The sequence below is a fragment of the Centroberyx gerrardi genome, chromosome 18 (assembly GCF_048128805.1).
Source record: "Centroberyx gerrardi isolate f3 chromosome 18, fCenGer3.hap1.cur.20231027, whole genome shotgun sequence".
In the NCBI taxonomy this organism is placed as follows: Eukaryota; Metazoa; Chordata; class Actinopteri; order Beryciformes; family Berycidae; genus Centroberyx; species Centroberyx gerrardi.
This window is the reverse complement of record NC_136014.1, coordinates 2769625-2787500: the sequence shown is the minus strand read 5'-3', so window position 1 is coordinate 2787500 and position 17876 is coordinate 2769625. Positions and strand designations below refer to the sequence as shown.

Sequence of the window (17876 nt, the reverse complement as noted above, 5' to 3'; positions counted from 1 at the left end):
ATTTAGCCATTGACAGATGATGTCAAACACCTGCTCTGAGTGATTTAGTGTTGATTTACTTTTCATGAAACTCCAAAATGGTCACAGTTCATCAGGGACTTGAACTCATAACGCTGTGATCCAAAGCCCTGGGCTTAACCACTCTGCCAACTTCCACTTCAGTATTTAGAGTGGGGAAACAACACAAAGGGACAAGTGATTAGTCAACGGTGCTCGTCCAACCTATAGCCTCAGAAAGAATATTATAACTGTATTAGTGCCCCACATTAATCAATTTACACATGGCTTTACAGACATCATCTTGAGAGTCCAGACATCATTTGTCTTTAGTTCGATGAAGATTGATCAAACTATCTTGAACATATCACATTGTCAATTTACCAAACTATTTGTAGCTACACATTTCCATCTATCGTACGCTCAGTTTTCAAGATATCATTACAATTTTTTGACTGTTTACTAATTAAGGTATGACGATTTCAGAAATCATGTTTTTTTTCCTGTAACGTACGGTTTAGGAGGACAACACTGTGGGATCACAGTCAGTTTTTGCTATAAACAGAGGGGGGCGACATCAGAATCGGGGGTAGATACCAGTGTACAAAAGATTTATCTCACTTCAGCCGACATGTCCTGAAAATTTCAGCTCTCTAGGACATACGGCTGATTTTTTATGAATTTTTGAAGGTGTGATTTTAATACCTAAGAAGATTTGGTTATTATGCAATAAGCCACATCTACTTTCATCAGTAATGACTAAATTTCATGGATCGACTTGGACATCATCCTAGAACGTGTACAAAATTTCATAAAAATCTATGCAGTCAATTGTGAGATATGAACTTTTTGCATTTGTAGCGCCCACTAGTGGTAGAGCTCAAAAAGCTTTTGTGGGCGTGCTCAAGCAACACTCCACTCCACAACTCCACAACCATTTGGCCTCTGAAAAACCTTTATACAACTTTGAAAGAGGACCGTCCCAAGATTCTCCACACCAAGTTTCGTGTGAATCAGATGAACGGCCTAGGAGGAGTTGTGAAAAAAGTGTTTCTTAAATAATTCAAAATAGCGGACAATACAATATGGTGGACATTGAAAGTGATATATGGGTTGGACTCGGCACCTTCCAAGGAATCTATGAAGAAGAAGAAGAAGAAGAAGAAGAAGAAGAAGAAGAAGAAGAAGAAGAAGAAGAAGAAGAATTCCAGCAAAAAAAAACAATAAGGTTCCAGCACTACGTGCTTGGACCCCTAAAAAACAGATGAGTCTGTTATTCAAATCTACTGAACAGAGGAAAGTCATGATACTCTGTTGATTTAGTTTCTTCTATCAAAACATTACATCCAATAATCAGAGCAGCAGTTACAGTGGGGTTCACATTGTGTTTCTACTCGGATCCATCATGACAGCCTGTGTGTGTGTGTGAGACATTATATGACCTCATACATCATGTTTTCTCCAGAGTCCACCAGGAGAGGTCAGAGGTTCCCAATGTTCAGTCTGTCCAGGAGCATCAAACAGACCTGAACTCCATATTTATGGTGTGTAAATGTACAACAACACATTTTACCTCAGCTACAAATGAAATGCAAAACAACCACTCTGGTCATTATGGTCTCCATGCTGCACTCTTTAGACCAGTGGGCTTTCTGTCTATGCCAGATGGATCTGATGTTGTGATCCACGATTTTAGAAAATAAGTTTAATTAATATATTATTCTGTTGCAGCTTCTCGAGGAGAACATTGTCACCTTTGTGAAGAACGAGCTGAAGAGATTCCAGAGTGTTCTGAGTCCAGATTACCCAGAATGCTTAGAGAAGCAGAAGGAGGATGAGGAGGTGGTGGACGGTGAGGAGGAAGAGCAGAGGAGGAGCAGCAGAGAGGCTTTTCTGCAGTTCACACTGCACTTCCTGAGGAGAATGAAGCAGGAGGAGCTGGCTGACTCTCTGCAGAGCAGTAAGAGGCTTTTAAAATGTTGCGAAGGGGAAATGGTGGGAAAATGGGAGAGGTTTACATTTACAACTCTGTTTTAAATATAGTCATTTCTCAGCAAAGATCTATTCAATTCCAGATTGGAAGGTAAATGAGCACAATCTCCATGAAACATCTGCTAAAATTATTGATTTGTTCATGTGGGTGTAGTTGTACTGCTTACAATGCTGAACAAAGTACTGTTCATTAAAAAACAACAACACCACAGTTGCCTTTCACATTCGGCTACACAAACAGGACCTGTTTGTCCACCAGCGATGAGTAGAATAGATGCCATGGGGTTGTGAAAGGTATGCATTCACTGAGAAATGTTTACAGTTCTCATATTTGCCGTAACATCCCTTCATTGATGTTATTTGTTAATTCAGACACTCTTGCTGCAGTGTGCCAACGTAAACTCCAATCTAACCTGAAGGAGAAGTTTCAGTGTTTGTTTGAGGGGATTGCTAAAGCAGGAAACCCAACACTTCTGAATCAGATCTACACAGAGCTCTACATCACAGAGGGAGGGAGTGGATAGGTCAATGATGCACATGAGGTCAGACAGATTGAAACAGCATCCAGGAAACCAGCAAGACCAGAAACACCAATCAGATGTGAAGACATCTTTAAACCCTTACTTGGAAGAGATAAACCAACCAGAACACTGATGACAAAGGGAGTGGCTGGCATTGGGAAAACAGTCTTAACACAGAAGTTCACTCTGGACTGGGCTGAAGACAAAGCCAACCAGGATATACAGTTCACATTTCCATTCACTTTCCGAGAGCTGAATCTGCTGAAAGGGAAAAAGTACAGCTTGGTGGAACTTCTTCATCACTTCTTTATTGAGACCAAAGAAGCAGGAATCTACAGGTTTGACAAGTTCCAGGTTGTGTTCATCTTTGACGGTCTGGATGAGTGTCGACTTCCTCTAGACTTCCAGAACAACGAGATCCTGACTGATGTTACAGAGTCAACCTCAGTGGACGTGCTGCTGACAAACCTCATCAAGGGGAAACTGCTTCCCTCTGCTCGCCTCTGGATAACCACACGACCTGCAGCAGCCAATCAGATCCCTCCTGAGTGTGTTGACATGGTGACAGAGGTGAGAGGCTTCACTGACCCACAGAAGGAGGAGTACTTCAGGAAGAGATTCAGAGATGAGGAGCAGGCCAGCAGAATCATCTCCCACATCAAGACTTCACGAAGCCTCCACATCATGTGCCACATCCCAGTCTTCTGTTGGATCACTGCTACAGTTCTGGAGCATGTGTTGAAAACCAATGAGAGAGGAGACCTGCCCAAGACCCTGACTGAGATGTACATCCACTTCCTAGTGGCTCAGTCCAAACAGGGGAACGTCAAGTATCATGGGAGAGCTGAGACAGATCCACTCTGGAATAAAGAGAGCAGGGAGATGATTCTCTCTCTAGGAAAACTGGCTTTTGAGCAGCTGGAGAAAGGCAACCTGATCTTCTATGAAGCTGACCTGACAGAGTGTGGCATTGATATCAGAGCAGCCTCAGTGTACTCAGGAGTGTTCACACAGATCTTTAAAGAGGAGCGTGGGCTGAACCAGGACAAGGTGTTCTGCTTTGTCCATCTGAGCATTCAGGAGTTTCTGGCTGCTGTTCATGTCTTTCTGTCATTCATCAACACTGGTGTCAATAAATTGTCAGAAACTCAGTCAACATCCTGGTTGTCTACACTATTTCGAGACAAATTTAACATAAAATACCTCCACCAGAGTGCTGTAGACAAAGCCTTACAGAGTCCAAATGGACACCTGGACTTGTTCCTTCGCTTCCTCCTGGGCCTTTCACTGCAGACCAATCAGAATGTCCTGCGAGGCCTGCTGACACAGACAGGAAGTAGCTCGCAGAGCAATCAGGAAACAGTCCAGTACATCAAGAAGAGGATCAGGGAGAATCCCTCTCCAGAGAGAAACATCAATCTGTTCCACTGTCTGAATGAGCTGAATGACCATTCTCTAGTGGAGGAGATCCAACAGTACCTGAGATCAGAAGATCTCTCCACAGAGGAACTCTCCCCTGCTCAGTGGTCGGCTCTGGTCTTCATCTTACTGTCATCAGAAGAAGAGCTGGACGTGTTTGACCTGAAGAAATACTCTGCTTCAGAGGAGGCTCTTCTGAGGCTGCTGCCAGTGGTCAAAGCCTCCAATAAATCATTGTAGGTGCATAAAAAATTGGATAGATTCAATATATTAAATGTAATATTTATACAGAAGAGAAAAAATAAATATTTTCCAATTTGTTGTTTATCGTTATCACTAATTCCTCTTCAGGCTGAATGTCTGTCAGCTGTCAGACAGAAGTTGTGAAGCTCTGGCCTCAGTTCTCAGCTCCCAGTCTTCTAGTCTCAGAGAGCTGGACCTGAGTAACAACGACCTGCAGGATTCAGGAGTGAAGCTGCTCTCTGCTGGACTGGAGAGTCCACACTGTAGACTGGAAACTCTCAGGTAAGATCAGGTTATGATGCTTTTGTGTAACAATAGGTTGTAACTATAATATTGCATGCTGTTTTTTGATATGTTCATATTTTTTCTGCATTTGTCAAACAAAATCGCTTAGTTTGGCATAAACTCTGTATGATAAAATGTATTGTGTTGTATTCCTCTTCTTTTCTACTCTGTTCCTTTAATTGTATTAAAGGGCTGGACAGGGTTAGAGCATCACATGTTTGATCTCTGAAACAGCAAATGAGACACTGAACCCCTTCCTGCTCACTGACAGTGAGTCGCTCTGGAAAACTAATTATCTAAAATATAAAGGAAAAAATGTCTATCTATTTTGTCAGGTTGAATCAAAACAAGATCACAGAGAAATGCTGTAAGAAGTTGTCATCAGTTCTCAGCTCCCAGTCCTCTAGTCTGAGAGAGCTGGACCTGAGTAACAACGACCTGCGGGATTCAGGAGTGAAGCTGCTCTCTGCTGGACTGGAGAGTCCACACTGTAGACTGGAGACTCTCAGGTCAGTATTCCAGAACAGGGTAGAACTTAAGAATTTTGGGTACTAGCCCACCAGGTTAATGGGCTGAAATTTCTACTAGCCCGGACAAATTATTACTAGCCCAGTATAGATAATGTAATATTCAAGTTTATTGAGACAGATCATGCTCTAAAGTTACACACATAACATAAAAATCACAAGTTTTTGTTCTTTTGTATACCATATTTTATTAATGCTAGATCAGTATAAATGATGTAATGTTCAAGTTTAACAAGGTAAACTACAAGGCACTCAGCAGAGCGCAAACGACCACCAATGCTGAACAGTTCTCCAACTTGCAAAGTTACAGTCTGAATTTGCAAATCTGCATCCATAACGGTTTATGTTTGTTTATCATTTGTCTTCAGGGTTTGATTTACCTGGAGCTCTTGAAAATAGCACTTGAATGCAACGCTGTTTAGCAGCCAACTTGGAAGTCTTGGATGTCGGACTTTCCCACCAGCACATGAACGTAGCATAATAGTTCTGGCTAAAAAACGTTAATCATCTAATGGCAGAAATCCCAGATCTGAATCACCACCAAAATTTAATCAGCTGATCCTTGGGCCAAGGATGATCTGTCCAACAAATTTCGGACAAATCCGTTGGTAACTTTCTGATTTAGCCTATCTTGCTAACAAACACACAAACAAGCAGGGATGAAAAGAAAACCTCCCTCCAACTTTTTAAACGTTTTAAAATTATATATATCCTCCTTTTCTGGATGAGGTCCGTAGTGCTGCTGTTGTTTAAGTTGTCTCACAGAATTTGAATGAGAATTTGAATCAAATTCTGTGCGTTGTCTACTTCTGTCAGTGAGATAAAGAGATAAAGAGCTGCCTGTCTGTCGCTTCAGCTTCGAGCGTTGTCGCTATGGCAACAGTGCAGTGTTCTGATAGGCCGGCTGAGGCAGGGACGAGCCCTTGGATGTTATCACAGGCATGGAAGAGTTAACCCAAAAATGAAAATTATGTCATTATCTTCTCACCCTTATGCCAGTTGTTTGTCCACATAACACACACAGTATAGTATCTCCTTAAATATCTATTTACATTTTAGCGAATCTCACTCACCTGACCGGCTAGTGATGTATCTGACAAAAAACACTTGCCACTGGCGAGTGGGCGAGTATTATTTCCATCCCTGTCCCTGAACTGTAAAGGTTGACCCTGCAAGTTTAACATTGATATTTAAGAGCCATTTTACTTAAGTTATGTTCAATTTAAGGAAATCTCATAAATATTCAAAATCAGTATTCTTCTAATCCAGCTTTTCATACACAGCCATAATAGCAGTGCCTAACAAAACACAGATATCAATCATATTAAATAAAAACAAGTAACATTTTCATATCTGTACATCTCCATTGAGGCTGAGTGTCTGTCAGCTGTCAGAGAGAAGCTGTGAAGCTCTGGCCTCAGTTCTCAGCTCCCAGTCCTCTAGTCTGAGAGAGCTGGACCTGAGGACAACCTGCAGGATTCAAGAGTGAAGCTGCTCTCTGCTGGACTGGAGAGTCCACACTGCAGACTGGAAACTCTCAGGTAAGATCAGGTTATGATGCTTTTGTGTAACAATAGGTTGTAACTATAATATTGCATGCTATTTTTTGATGGATTTGTGTTTTCTTTTTTTTTTGGTCATATTTTTTCTGCATTTGTCAAACAGAATCATTTTGTATGGTATAAACTCTGTATGATAAAAATGTATTTTGTTGTGTTCCTCTTCTTTTCCTTTAATTCTATTTTCACGAGGCTGGACAACACTCATGAGTAGCAGGGATTTTAAAGAAATAGTTCACCCAAAAATTAAAATTCAGTCATTATCTACTCACTCCCATGCCGATGGAAAATCGGGTGAAGTTTGATACTCCATACAGTTGCCCCTCTGCTTCACAGCAAAACTTTGTTGCAGCCTTCTCCAAAACAACTGACTTTGCATGGGGACCTGTCTTCGGAGTTGAAAAAATAACGGAAAATAACCATAAAATGACTCCATACCGCTCGTCCAGCATAATCCAAGTCTCCGGAAGCCAACCGATCCCAAACTGAGTTGAAAAGACCGACATTTACACCATTATTTAGCTGAAATCGCCACTGTAGCCGTTGAATTCAAAACTGCATTCACGTGTGCGCGTACCACGGCCTTCGAAACTAGATAGGTAAGACTATCTCAAATTAGGAGAAACAAGACTTCCGGTTTGCCGTTCAGCCTTCAAAACAAAAGCGTGAGATTTTAAATCGGTAGAAATACTGTTTTAAACCAATTACTTTGTATTTAATCGTCAAATTCAATAAGTGAGCACCCATATTAATGTTTGATGTCCACTTAAGTCTCTGTTCTGTATGTATTCTGGACAGTGTAATACATGCAGCATTTATAGTTAAAATGGCACATATTATGGCATTTTTCATTATTATTATGACATCAAACATGGAACGGTACACATAAAAATGGCCGCCGCTCCGATCATCCAGGAGCGTTGATTTGAATGGGAAAGACCGCTCTATCCATTAAAATTCTGTGGTCGGAAGACTCTGTGAATATTTGGCTTGGAGTCTGACGAGGCCCCTGGGAGATTTGCAACCATCTTGTGAATAGAGATAGAAGAGATGGGAGGGGAGGAGGAGGGGTGCAACACAATCGATGCCGAACAGGACATGTTGGTTGGGAGGGCTTTTATACTGTGGGTAGGTGATCATGGTAATTGAGCACAGGTGACCTGGCAAGTGTTGACCAGCTCTGATTGGATGGGAGAAGGAAGGGAGAATGGAAGAGAGAGAGAGAGAGAGAGAGAGAGAGAGAGAGAGAGAGAGAGAGAGAGAGAGAGAGAGAGAGAGAGAGGGAGAGAGGAGGCTCATTCTCATATTGTCCACTCCCGCTAATAAATTAGCTCCATAAAGGGCTGGACAGGTTAGAGCATCACATGTTTAATCTCTGAAACACCAAATGTTCCCAGTCCTAGTGTACTTGAGTAAGACACTGAACCCCTTCCTGCTCACTGACAGAGTCACTCTGGAAAGCTAATTATCTAAATATAAAGGAAAATGTTCTATCTATTTTGTCAGGTTGAATCAAAACAAGCTCACAGAGAAATGCTGTAAGAAGTTGTTGTCAGTTCTCAGCTCCCAGTCCTCTAGTCTGAGAGAGCTGGACCTGAGTAACAACGACCTGCAGGATTCAGGAGTGAAGCTGCTCTCTGCTGGACTGGAGAGTCCACACTGTAGACTGGAGACTCTCAGGTCAGTATTCCTGAACATGTAAAGGGAGACTGCAAATTTAACATTGGGATTTAAGAGCCATTTTACTCTACTACTGTTCAAAGTAAATCTTGAAAATGTTCAAAGTCAGTTCTTCTCATGCAGCTTTACATACACAGTCATAATAGCAGTGTCTAACAAAACAGATACCAGTCATTATAATTATAAGAGAGTAATGTTTTCATATCTGTACATCTCCATTGAGGCTGAGTGTCTGTAAGCTGTCAGAGAGAAGCTGTGAAGCTCTGGCCTCAGTTCTCAGCTCCCAGTCCTCTAGTCTGAGAGAGCTGGACCTGAGTAACAACGACCTGCAGGATTCAGGAGTGAAGCTGCTCTCTGCTGGACTGGGGAGTCCACACTGTAGACTGGAAACTCTCAGGTCAGTATTCCTCAACCTGTTCAACAGATGACCATTTAAAAATCCTGCTTTACATACAGGTTACTATCAGCGAATTAACACCTAACCTGTTGAGGATTTTGTAATTTTAAAACCAATTATGATACCAACATTTAGCACTTCCTAGCTTCTGCGAATTACTTTCCAGGAGGACATTACATTCTTTCCTCTCCTTGCTGCCTCAGTTGTTGAAACCTAAAATACCAGAAAGGACTTCTAATATTCTGTCACAAAGTGAGTGGGGAACTCTCAAACTGGACCAAATGAACCCACAGAGCCGATCAGTCAACTGTTTGTATTTGAGGCAGTTACAGTTTTTGCTAGCATTTGACTGCATTATTACTAATTTCACAGTAGTATACTAAAATCTGACATGTAGCTTCTTTTCTGTGTGTGTGTGTGTGTGTGTGTGTGTGTGTGTGTGTGTGTGTGTGTGTGTGTGTGTGTGTGTGTGTGTGTGTGTGTGCAGGCTGTCTGCTCACAGAGGAAGGCTGTGCTTCTCTGGCCTCAGCTCTGAGCTCCAACCCCTCCCATCTAAGAGAACTGGACCTGAGCTACAATCATCCAGGAGCCTCAGGAGTGAAGCTGCTCTCTGCTGGACTGGAGGATCCACACTGGCGATTGGACACTCTCAGGTATGGAGAGGCAACGTCTGCTAGAAGGCTGAGAGCTCACACACATTTTCTCTGTCACACTGAGAAGCTGAGGAGTATTGATTAATGTTTAATGGTGGATATGAGTGATGTATGAAAAATCATTCGTAGGGAAGGTTATTTAATACCCATGTTTCCATTATCAAAGAGAATATTCTGGTCTGACTTTGTTTTCCCCACAGTGTGGACCATGGTGGAGTGCAGAGGTTGAAACCAGGTCTGAGGAAGTGTAAGTGTGTATTTAGTTTGATTCATAAAAACAAAACAGCAAACATTCAACTATTTACATGGAAAGCCCCTCTACACAGCTGTATGTGACATCATTGACATCTATTCATCAAGTCCTACTGAGAATGAAGATGATGGCTGATATAATGTGTCATCATGAAACTGTTAAGAAATTAAAGGTCAAACTGTTAATAAATCAACAAATAATAAACAGGTCTATTAGAATAAAAATAGTTTCTGTATTGTGTCTCTCTCTTATTCTCTCCATCAGATGCCTGTGAACTCACACTGGACCCAAACACAGCACACAGAAACCTCCTCCTGTCTAAAGACAACAGAAAGATGACACTGGTGAGAGAGGAGCAGCCATATCCTAATCACCCAGAGAGATTTGACTGCTGGTTTCAGCTGCTGTGTAGAAATGGTCTGACTGGTTGCTGTTACTGGGAGGTAGAGAGGAAAGGAAGGGTTTATATAGGAGTGACTTACAGAGGAATCAGTAGGAGAGGAGGGGGTGCTGACTGCTGTCTTGGAGGGAATGAAAAGTCCTGGAGTCTGGACTGCTGTGATGATCGTTACTCTGTCTGGCACAATAACACATTAGTATCCACAGGAATCCCCCCCTCCTCTGGCTCTAACAGAGTAGCAGTGTATCTGGACTGGCCGGCTGGCTCTCTGTCCTTCTACAGAGTCTCCTCTGACACACTGATCCACATCCGCACCTTCCACTCCACATTCACTGAACCACTCTATCCTGGGTTTGGGTTTGGGTCGACTGGTTCCTCAGTGTCTCTGTGTCAGATAGAGGAGGGAGTGGGGACTCCTGTGTAGAGAAACACTCTCACTGCTGACCAAAGTCGATCTACTTTGAAATGAGTTTCAAATTTGGAAGCTAGCAGTGTGTTCACAGCCTGTGTCTCCCACGCATTTTAAAAATGTGTTTTAAGTAGTTTTGGTTTTATGATCGATTTTACTTTTTAAGTCGTTTTGGTTTTGGATCGATCTTAACTACTTTTAACCAATTTTACTGACTTAATTATTTATTGTGTCCTGATCGGACTTTTAAGTTTGCGGCTATTTACTGCTGCCTTGACAGCTGTTTGCTAGCTTAGTTTGTTTTGTTTTTAGCCTATCGGCTAAGCTAGCCGGTTTTTAAGCATGGCTCCACTTACCTCGCCATCCGACTGTGTAAACTGCAAACGGTGCAGTCAAGAGATCTCTGAGCTCCAGGAGAGAATATTCATTCTACACCACCACCGGAGCCTCAGATGGGAGTAAGACCAAAGGCTCCCCTATGCTCCACGCCGTCCCAGAGCCAGCGGTCAGCAAGGGTGGTCTGCGCCCGTCTCATCTCCCCCCACCTCATCTTCAGCTGGCAAACAGATTTAGCATACTGGATGAGTCGGAGTTTCCCCCACTGGCTGAACACCTCCGCCGTCCGTCCTTGATGCCTCCGGCTGCCGAGTCGCTGTCTCCGCCAAGGCCAGTATAGAGGAGGTTGACCACCCGACCATCGTGCAGCAAGGGGCAGGTGGCTCCACAAAGAACCTTGGAGCGTGTGGATGTTGAGAGGGGCTTGGGTCCGGAGAATCCCCAGGCATAACCGCTACACTGTCGAGGCAAACGAACTGACTGTTTGTGCCCTTTTTAAAGTTGAATCAGCAAAAATGTTAGTCCTGATTTTCTATGGGAACAAAGTGTTTGTGCTGTTACATGGGGGGCTCCCACACTGTACAATTGTCATTAAGTATTTAAAAGTGGATTGAGAAAAGGCCAAAGGGCTTGTATGCTGGCCTACACGCACTGTTGCTGTGCAGGTACCTGGACGATTCCAGCCAAGTGTCTAGCAAGCAAGAGGTCTATGCTTATTTAATCATACTTTGGTCTAGTATGTATATGTGTCCCAAAACTAAAAGTCCCATTAAATGTCCCAGTGCCACACAATGCATCAACACATCGCCATCGAAACCAAGTTCACACATATAATCACTCAGGTGCTTTCACAACAATTGTGTTCCACCTCCATTTTCCCCTGAAATTTAGTATTGTCATTTTAAAAGGAAATAAAAGTTCATTTTCATTGCAAGACAGAAGTCTGACTCCTGATATTCGCAGCAGAGCTGTGGAGAGAAAGGAGACGGCAACGGATGGCACAGGTCAATGCTTATTTAATCATGCTTTGCTGTAGTATGTAGCCTACTATATGTCCTAAAACCAAATGTCCCAGTAAACGTCCCAGTGTGGGACAAATTACTTACTGCTAGATGGAGTTTACTTGAAGGAAAAGCCTTTGAAAGGTTCATGTTGCTCATGTATTACATTTAAATTCATGCGGTTTTAAAATCTGTCACTTTTTTAAAGGCATGTTAATGATAAAGTTCATATATTTTTCGAAACTAAATAAATAATTCAATTTAGGCTACTGCATATCACTGTAAAGTTGTTGTTTTTTTCTACAGTAATACAGGCCACTGTACTACAGCCTAATACTCAGTAGCCTAGTAAAACAGAATAACAGTGAGGATACTGTAAGGACTTGGTTACAGTAACACACTGGGCGTGATGGACAGGACCTTCCTGGCATACAAAGAAATAGCCTAAGGAAAGAGAAATTGTAGCCTCTGAGTCTGGGAAGCTGTAAATGCTGCACAATTAAATCTGTGAAATTAACAATAAAAATGGAAGTTTGTATACAAATATATCTAGTTATTAACTTAATCTGCAGTTGTTCTGAAAACATAATATTTTTAATTGTTTCTTTAACAAGATGCACCTGCGTAAATCCAACCTACTTTCTTGAGCGCACCTACCCTACGAACAATTACCTTGTTTCATCTACTCAACTGGCAGTATGCTCCATGTGTATGGAGATTTTTTCCTATCTTTAATCAAGAGCGTGGTCTTTCAATTTGAGAGCATGATTTATTGATTTCACGTTCAGATTTTGTAATGCTTTCCCTCAAACCCTGTCCTCGCACTCAAATATCTCCTGCTTGCACTTAGATTTGCTCTGCTTCTGCTCAAACTGTATGCTTGCACTCAGATATAATGTTGCTTGCACACAGATTTCCTGCGCTCCAGCTTCAGCCCTTCTCCTCGCACTCAGGCTGCTTCTGTGCGCTCGTGAAACGTCTGCTCTCGGATTTCTGCTTTGCTCTCGGATTTCTGCTCTGCTCTCGGATTTTTTGTGCAACAACCCTGTCAAAATTCCCCAACCAATAGAATGCCAGGTGTAGTGTTGACCAATGAAATGATCCCTGCCTCGTTGCGGGTGCGTTCGCTTTACTTCTTAGAGCATCCCGTACGGGCGGTTACTGTTTAACCGGGTTCATCCACTCCCGCCCTCCGGGGCTTTATTAAATACGACTTTTGGAATAAAAGGACAGTTAATGTATATACCAGCGCCTGTACTTTTTCTTTTTAATAGCTACATAAAATAGTAGCCGTATAGCACACCGGCCTCCCGTCGGATACCTGCAAGTGGGGACGTGTTTACCGTATTTCCAACATGTGAAACCTTTCTGATAGAGCAGACTTTGACACAGCAACGGTAAACATCATTTGAAGAGAAGTATATATACACAACACACCAATTGCGTTTTTAAAATGTAGTTGCTCATTGAATTTACTTTTGTTTTCTACTGTCTTAATGTGTTAGCTGGTTACTTTTGCTGTTGGTACTTTTCCCATTCCTAAACACTAAAATACAGGAAAAAAATGAAACACGGCGGCGTCCATTTTGTTGTTAGTTGCCTAGCAACAATGTTCCCATAACGTACAACACTTGAAAGCCAAGCATATTATCATGGATGTATTCTTATGCCGCAAATATGACTTAACCAATTCAATTTGAAGGAAGTAATAGCACCATTAAAATAAAAAACTTACTTGAGGTCCTTGACTTTGACGGTCCATGTTGGCCAGCGATCCGCGAGACTCCCGCTCCCGAGTCATGAAGGTGACGTCGTTTTCTCCTCTAGCACACCGACGGGAGGCCGGTGTGCTATACGGCTACTATTTTATGTAGCTATTATAGTAAAAGAAAAAGTACAGGCGCTGGTATATACATTAACTGTCCTTTTATTCCAAAAGTCGTATTTAATAAAGCCCCGGAGGGCGGGAGTGGATGAACCCGGTTAAACAGTAACCGCCCGTACGGGATGCTCTAAGAAGTAAAGCGAACGCACCCGCAACGAGGCAGGGATCATTTCATTGGTCAACACTACACCTGGCATTCTATTGGTTGGGGAATTTTGACAGGGTTGTTGCACAAAAAATCCGAGAGCAGAGCAGAAATCCGAGAGCAAAGCAGAAATCCGAGAGCAGACGTTTCACGAGCGCACAGAAGCAGCCTGAGTGCGAGGAGAAGGGCTGAAGCTGGAGCGCAGGAAATCTGTGTGCAAGCAACATTATATCTGAGTGCAAGCATACAGTTTGAGCAGAAGCAGAGCAAATCTAAGTGCAAGCAGGAGATATTTGAGTGCGAGGACAGGGTTTGAGGGAAAGCATTACAAAATCTGAACGTGAAATCAATAAATCATGCTCTCAAATTGAAAGACCACGCTCTTGATTAAAGATAGGAAAAAATCTCCATACATGTGCTGCAGTCTGGGAAACTCACACATGCCCGGGCAAAACCTACATGCCAGAGAGAGACAACGTGGAGCTGACCGAGCTGACCGTGGAGTCACCGAAGCTGTGTGTCATCTCTTTACGGCAGGGATGGGCAACTTGGGTGGTGGTGGGGGCCACAAAATGTAGAACTGATTATCAGGGGGCCGGAAGCCCCCACGCACACACACACACACACACACACACACACACACACACACACACACACACACACACACACACACACACCTGTAGTCAACCCATTTTTTAAACTAGTCATGTAGTTTTTAAACTACATACAAAAATTACTACCAGTTACAATTAATCATACACTTCTGTTGTGAAAACATTCTAATAATCTCACAATAAGGACAGTTTTAAGTTAAATTTTATTTGTCTTTGTTTTCAAAAAAGGTTATTGTTATTATTCAGATGTCAGCAAATATTATATGTAGGACAGAGTAAAGACAATATTCAATAAAACAGAACATTTTCCCATTTCAAGTGCTATATATATTCACAACAGGACAAAAGCTTTTTAAGAAGGCACAAACACTTCTTTTTTCCTTCTTATTTCATCATAGTATCATGAATGTATTCCATATTACAAAGATGAGGATAAACAGAATAAAGACAATAATGACACAAAATTGAGTTGAAAGATTTGAAAATTGAATTTAAAAAGATTTCAAATCTTTAGTAAACATGTAATGTAGTTCCCACTAATAACTGCGCCTACAGTGTTTCTATAATCATTCAGTCATTTCTATCTACGCATATAGTGTTTCTATAATCATTCAGTCATTTCCGATAATAACTGCTGCCTACTGCTATAGTGTTTCTCCCCCGGACCGTGCCCCGACTGTAAGTAAAATTCTCGGGGAAACACTGGGTGAAGGCTGCATCCCAAGCTTCGCCCGGTCTACACAGCAGCTTACCGGAAGTTGTTCTGAGGAGAAGCTACAGGCAGAAATTTGCGGCGAGTTTTCTTTTGGCGCCTTTTTGGCGTCTTTCACTGGGTAACAACTACTGCTGGACGACTACATGTCAACCGAAGATAAGCCAAGTGTGATTGCTCTTTCTGCCTATTTGATGTGGCTCTATCTCTTGATTATTAAAATGTCTAAAATGTCTCAAGAATCTGATACTGGGGCATCATAGACAATGTAACAGAGTGTCCAAATACAGAATTATGGGGAATTTTACTGTAGCATTATTGTATTATGGCCCCCTGAACATGGCATGTGAGACTACATGTCCACCGAAGACATTTTGATAGTCAGAGGTAGAGCCACAGCAAATAGGCAGAAAGTGCAATCAATCACACTCGGTTCATTACAGGTTGAGCATAGTCTCTCTAATTATTAAAACGTCGAGGTCCTTTCAGGTAGAGAATTTGTATTTTTCCAAGAATTCTAATATATGAGACAAAGAACACTCTAAATACAGAGGAAACCTTCTGTTCAGAAAAAATCAATTCGTCCACAGACAGAAAGCTGCGAATAAGTAGACAACTTCAGCGTCGTTAAATAAATCTGGATTGGACCCAGTCTATAGATCGTCATGTGTTGAGGTCAATTCATATCACTTTCTTATCAAAAGATTAACCCTCTTATCAAGGCATGTACATTTATCAGTTTATAATAACCCCTACTTATGTGAAACCAACATTCAACAAAGAAATTAATGGCTGAATGGCATTGATGGCTTAGGAAGTCATTAGATGAAAAATGTAGTACTATATGGTATATGTTTTTAATGGTTTCATTGTTCTTATTTTTGTGACATTCAAATGCATACATTTTTTGTGGTTAGTAATTGAATTTTTGTTTTTCCTTCACAAGTGAATTTAAATCTGGGACTATCCTCCACATGCTTTTGGGCCATATTGAAGGTATGTACAAATAGGAGTTGCAAAGGGGAAGTTTGACAAATGATATACATGCAATGTCCTGATTTACATAGCTGCCATTTGAAACTGTATCTGTATATATATACATAAACTGTACTATCTATTTGGACAACGGAAAAAAGGTTTATTCCACACACTGCAAAAAAAAAAAAAGGAAATGTCTGGTACAAAAAAGTCTAGTCAATAATAATCAAATTCATCACAAAAAAATACATAATGCTAAACTTATGCTTAATAATGCTAAAGGTGCAAGTGGACAAAAGGATATAATAGAGAACAGATGTTTCAGCTCATTGCCATCTTCAGTGCTCTGTGAAGAGCAACACCTTACTCACAGATGTTATACAGAAAGATGAGGCAACTGACAACAGGTGAGTCACTTGGACTTTCTACTACTACCACCACCTAATACATGGGTCAACCCACCTAATAGAACAAAGATCAAGATTGGCCATTACAGTCAGTCAGTCCCACCCTTTACCAGTAGATCTCTAAAACCATCATGTTTCCTAATGGATCAACTAGTATAATTTACTAAGTATAATGTCCAATGTCGATGGTCTTTGTTCTGTTAGGAGGGTTGACCCATGTCACCCATGTCATGACTCACCTGTTGCCAATTGCCTCATCTGTCTGTATAATGTCTGTGGGTAAGGTTCATTGCTCTTCACACTAAAAATGGCAATGAGGTGAAATGTCTTCTTCTCTTTTCTGACAAAAGCGGTTTGTCACCATGAAGCATCACATCCCCTTGCAAGATTAGGTATTGTAATTTGCATTGATATGTTATCATATTGTTCCATAATTCACAGACACTGGCAAGTATTTAAGATTCTCTGTTTTCCAGTGTCCCAACTGTCAAAAACAGATTACAATATTCCACCAAACTTATGTTGTCTTTTTTTTTTTTTGCTTCTGTTTAGTTCTCCTTGAAATTCAAGCAAGATCACAGTGTTTGTGGTATATGTAAACAGATTGACCATAACTAGTGCTTGAGCACCATCTCCAATAGCAGTATCTCTTCAAGAATTGAACAGTTGTCTTGAACAGTTGATTTTCCAGGAAATTTGAATGTTGATATGATGGTGACAATAGACATTGTCATGAATTGAGTGTTATAGGTTGGTAATGTCAATGTACAACTGGTATAAATAAGCAGCTCTGTAAATCAGTGGACATTTAGTGTTAATCTTGGTTTTTTTGTTTATAATCATCATAATCATCATATGATTATTTATATCATTTATATGATCATAGACTTGTCGACTCCTGTGAATTTTCTTGTTAATGTGTCAGGAGATTTGGGGAGTTGTTTGTTGGGGGTAAATGTAAAATTTGGCCCAGATGATTTATCATATCTTATTTGACATAGCATATTTGCCCAACTACTTTGAATCCAATGTAATTATTGAATTGAACCTTTGCGTTCTCAAATTTGACATAACTAATGTGTCCACTATTCCTGCTACAGAATATTCAAGATGTCTGCAAGACTACGAGTCATAGTGCAAGATGAAATACGCAAGCTGGCCTTGCCCTCAGGAATCCCTCCGACCGTGGAGGAGTTGAAGCAAATTGTTCAAAAGACATTAATGATTGAAAAAGAGTTTAGTGTGCAGTACATGGATCAAGACTTTGATGGTCAGTTTTTTACTTTACTGGCCACTGACGAAAAAAAGGACAAAGACATTATTAAAGTGGTACTTGTGGAGCCCGTGCCAGTGATCACATTGGATTTTGAAAATACTGTGAGTGCTAAAGGAATCCAAGAGAGCTTTGATAGCATTCCTACTGAGGTATCAGAAGATGTGTCTTCTGTGGGATCCCACGACAC

At 41.3% G+C, this 17876-nt stretch overlaps 2 protein-coding genes across 3 annotated transcripts in view; one reads left to right on the top strand and one right to left on the bottom strand.

Moving 5' to 3' along the window:
• LOC139920529 (uncharacterized) overlaps positions 1-12216 on the top strand; it is a 14438-nt gene extending 2222 nt beyond the window's left edge. The window contains 10 exon segments of the mRNA XM_078289740.1: positions 1463-1541; positions 1729-1957; positions 2362-4165; positions 4281-4454; positions 4793-4966; positions 8050-8223; positions 8447-8620; positions 9100-9273; positions 9474-9520; positions 9791-12216. Coding sequence (XP_078145866.1) covers positions 1463-1541; positions 1729-1957; positions 2362-4165; positions 4281-4454; positions 4793-4966; positions 8050-8223; positions 8447-8620; positions 9100-9273; positions 9474-9520; positions 9791-10350 — 3589 coding nt within the window. The 3' untranslated portion in view covers positions 10351-12216.
• Positions 1-17876, bottom strand: part of cad (carbamoyl-phosphate synthetase 2, aspartate transcarbamylase, and dihydroorotase) — a 425149-nt gene that overhangs the window by 19074 nt on the left and 388199 nt on the right. The gene's annotated exons all lie outside the window — the stretch shown is intronic.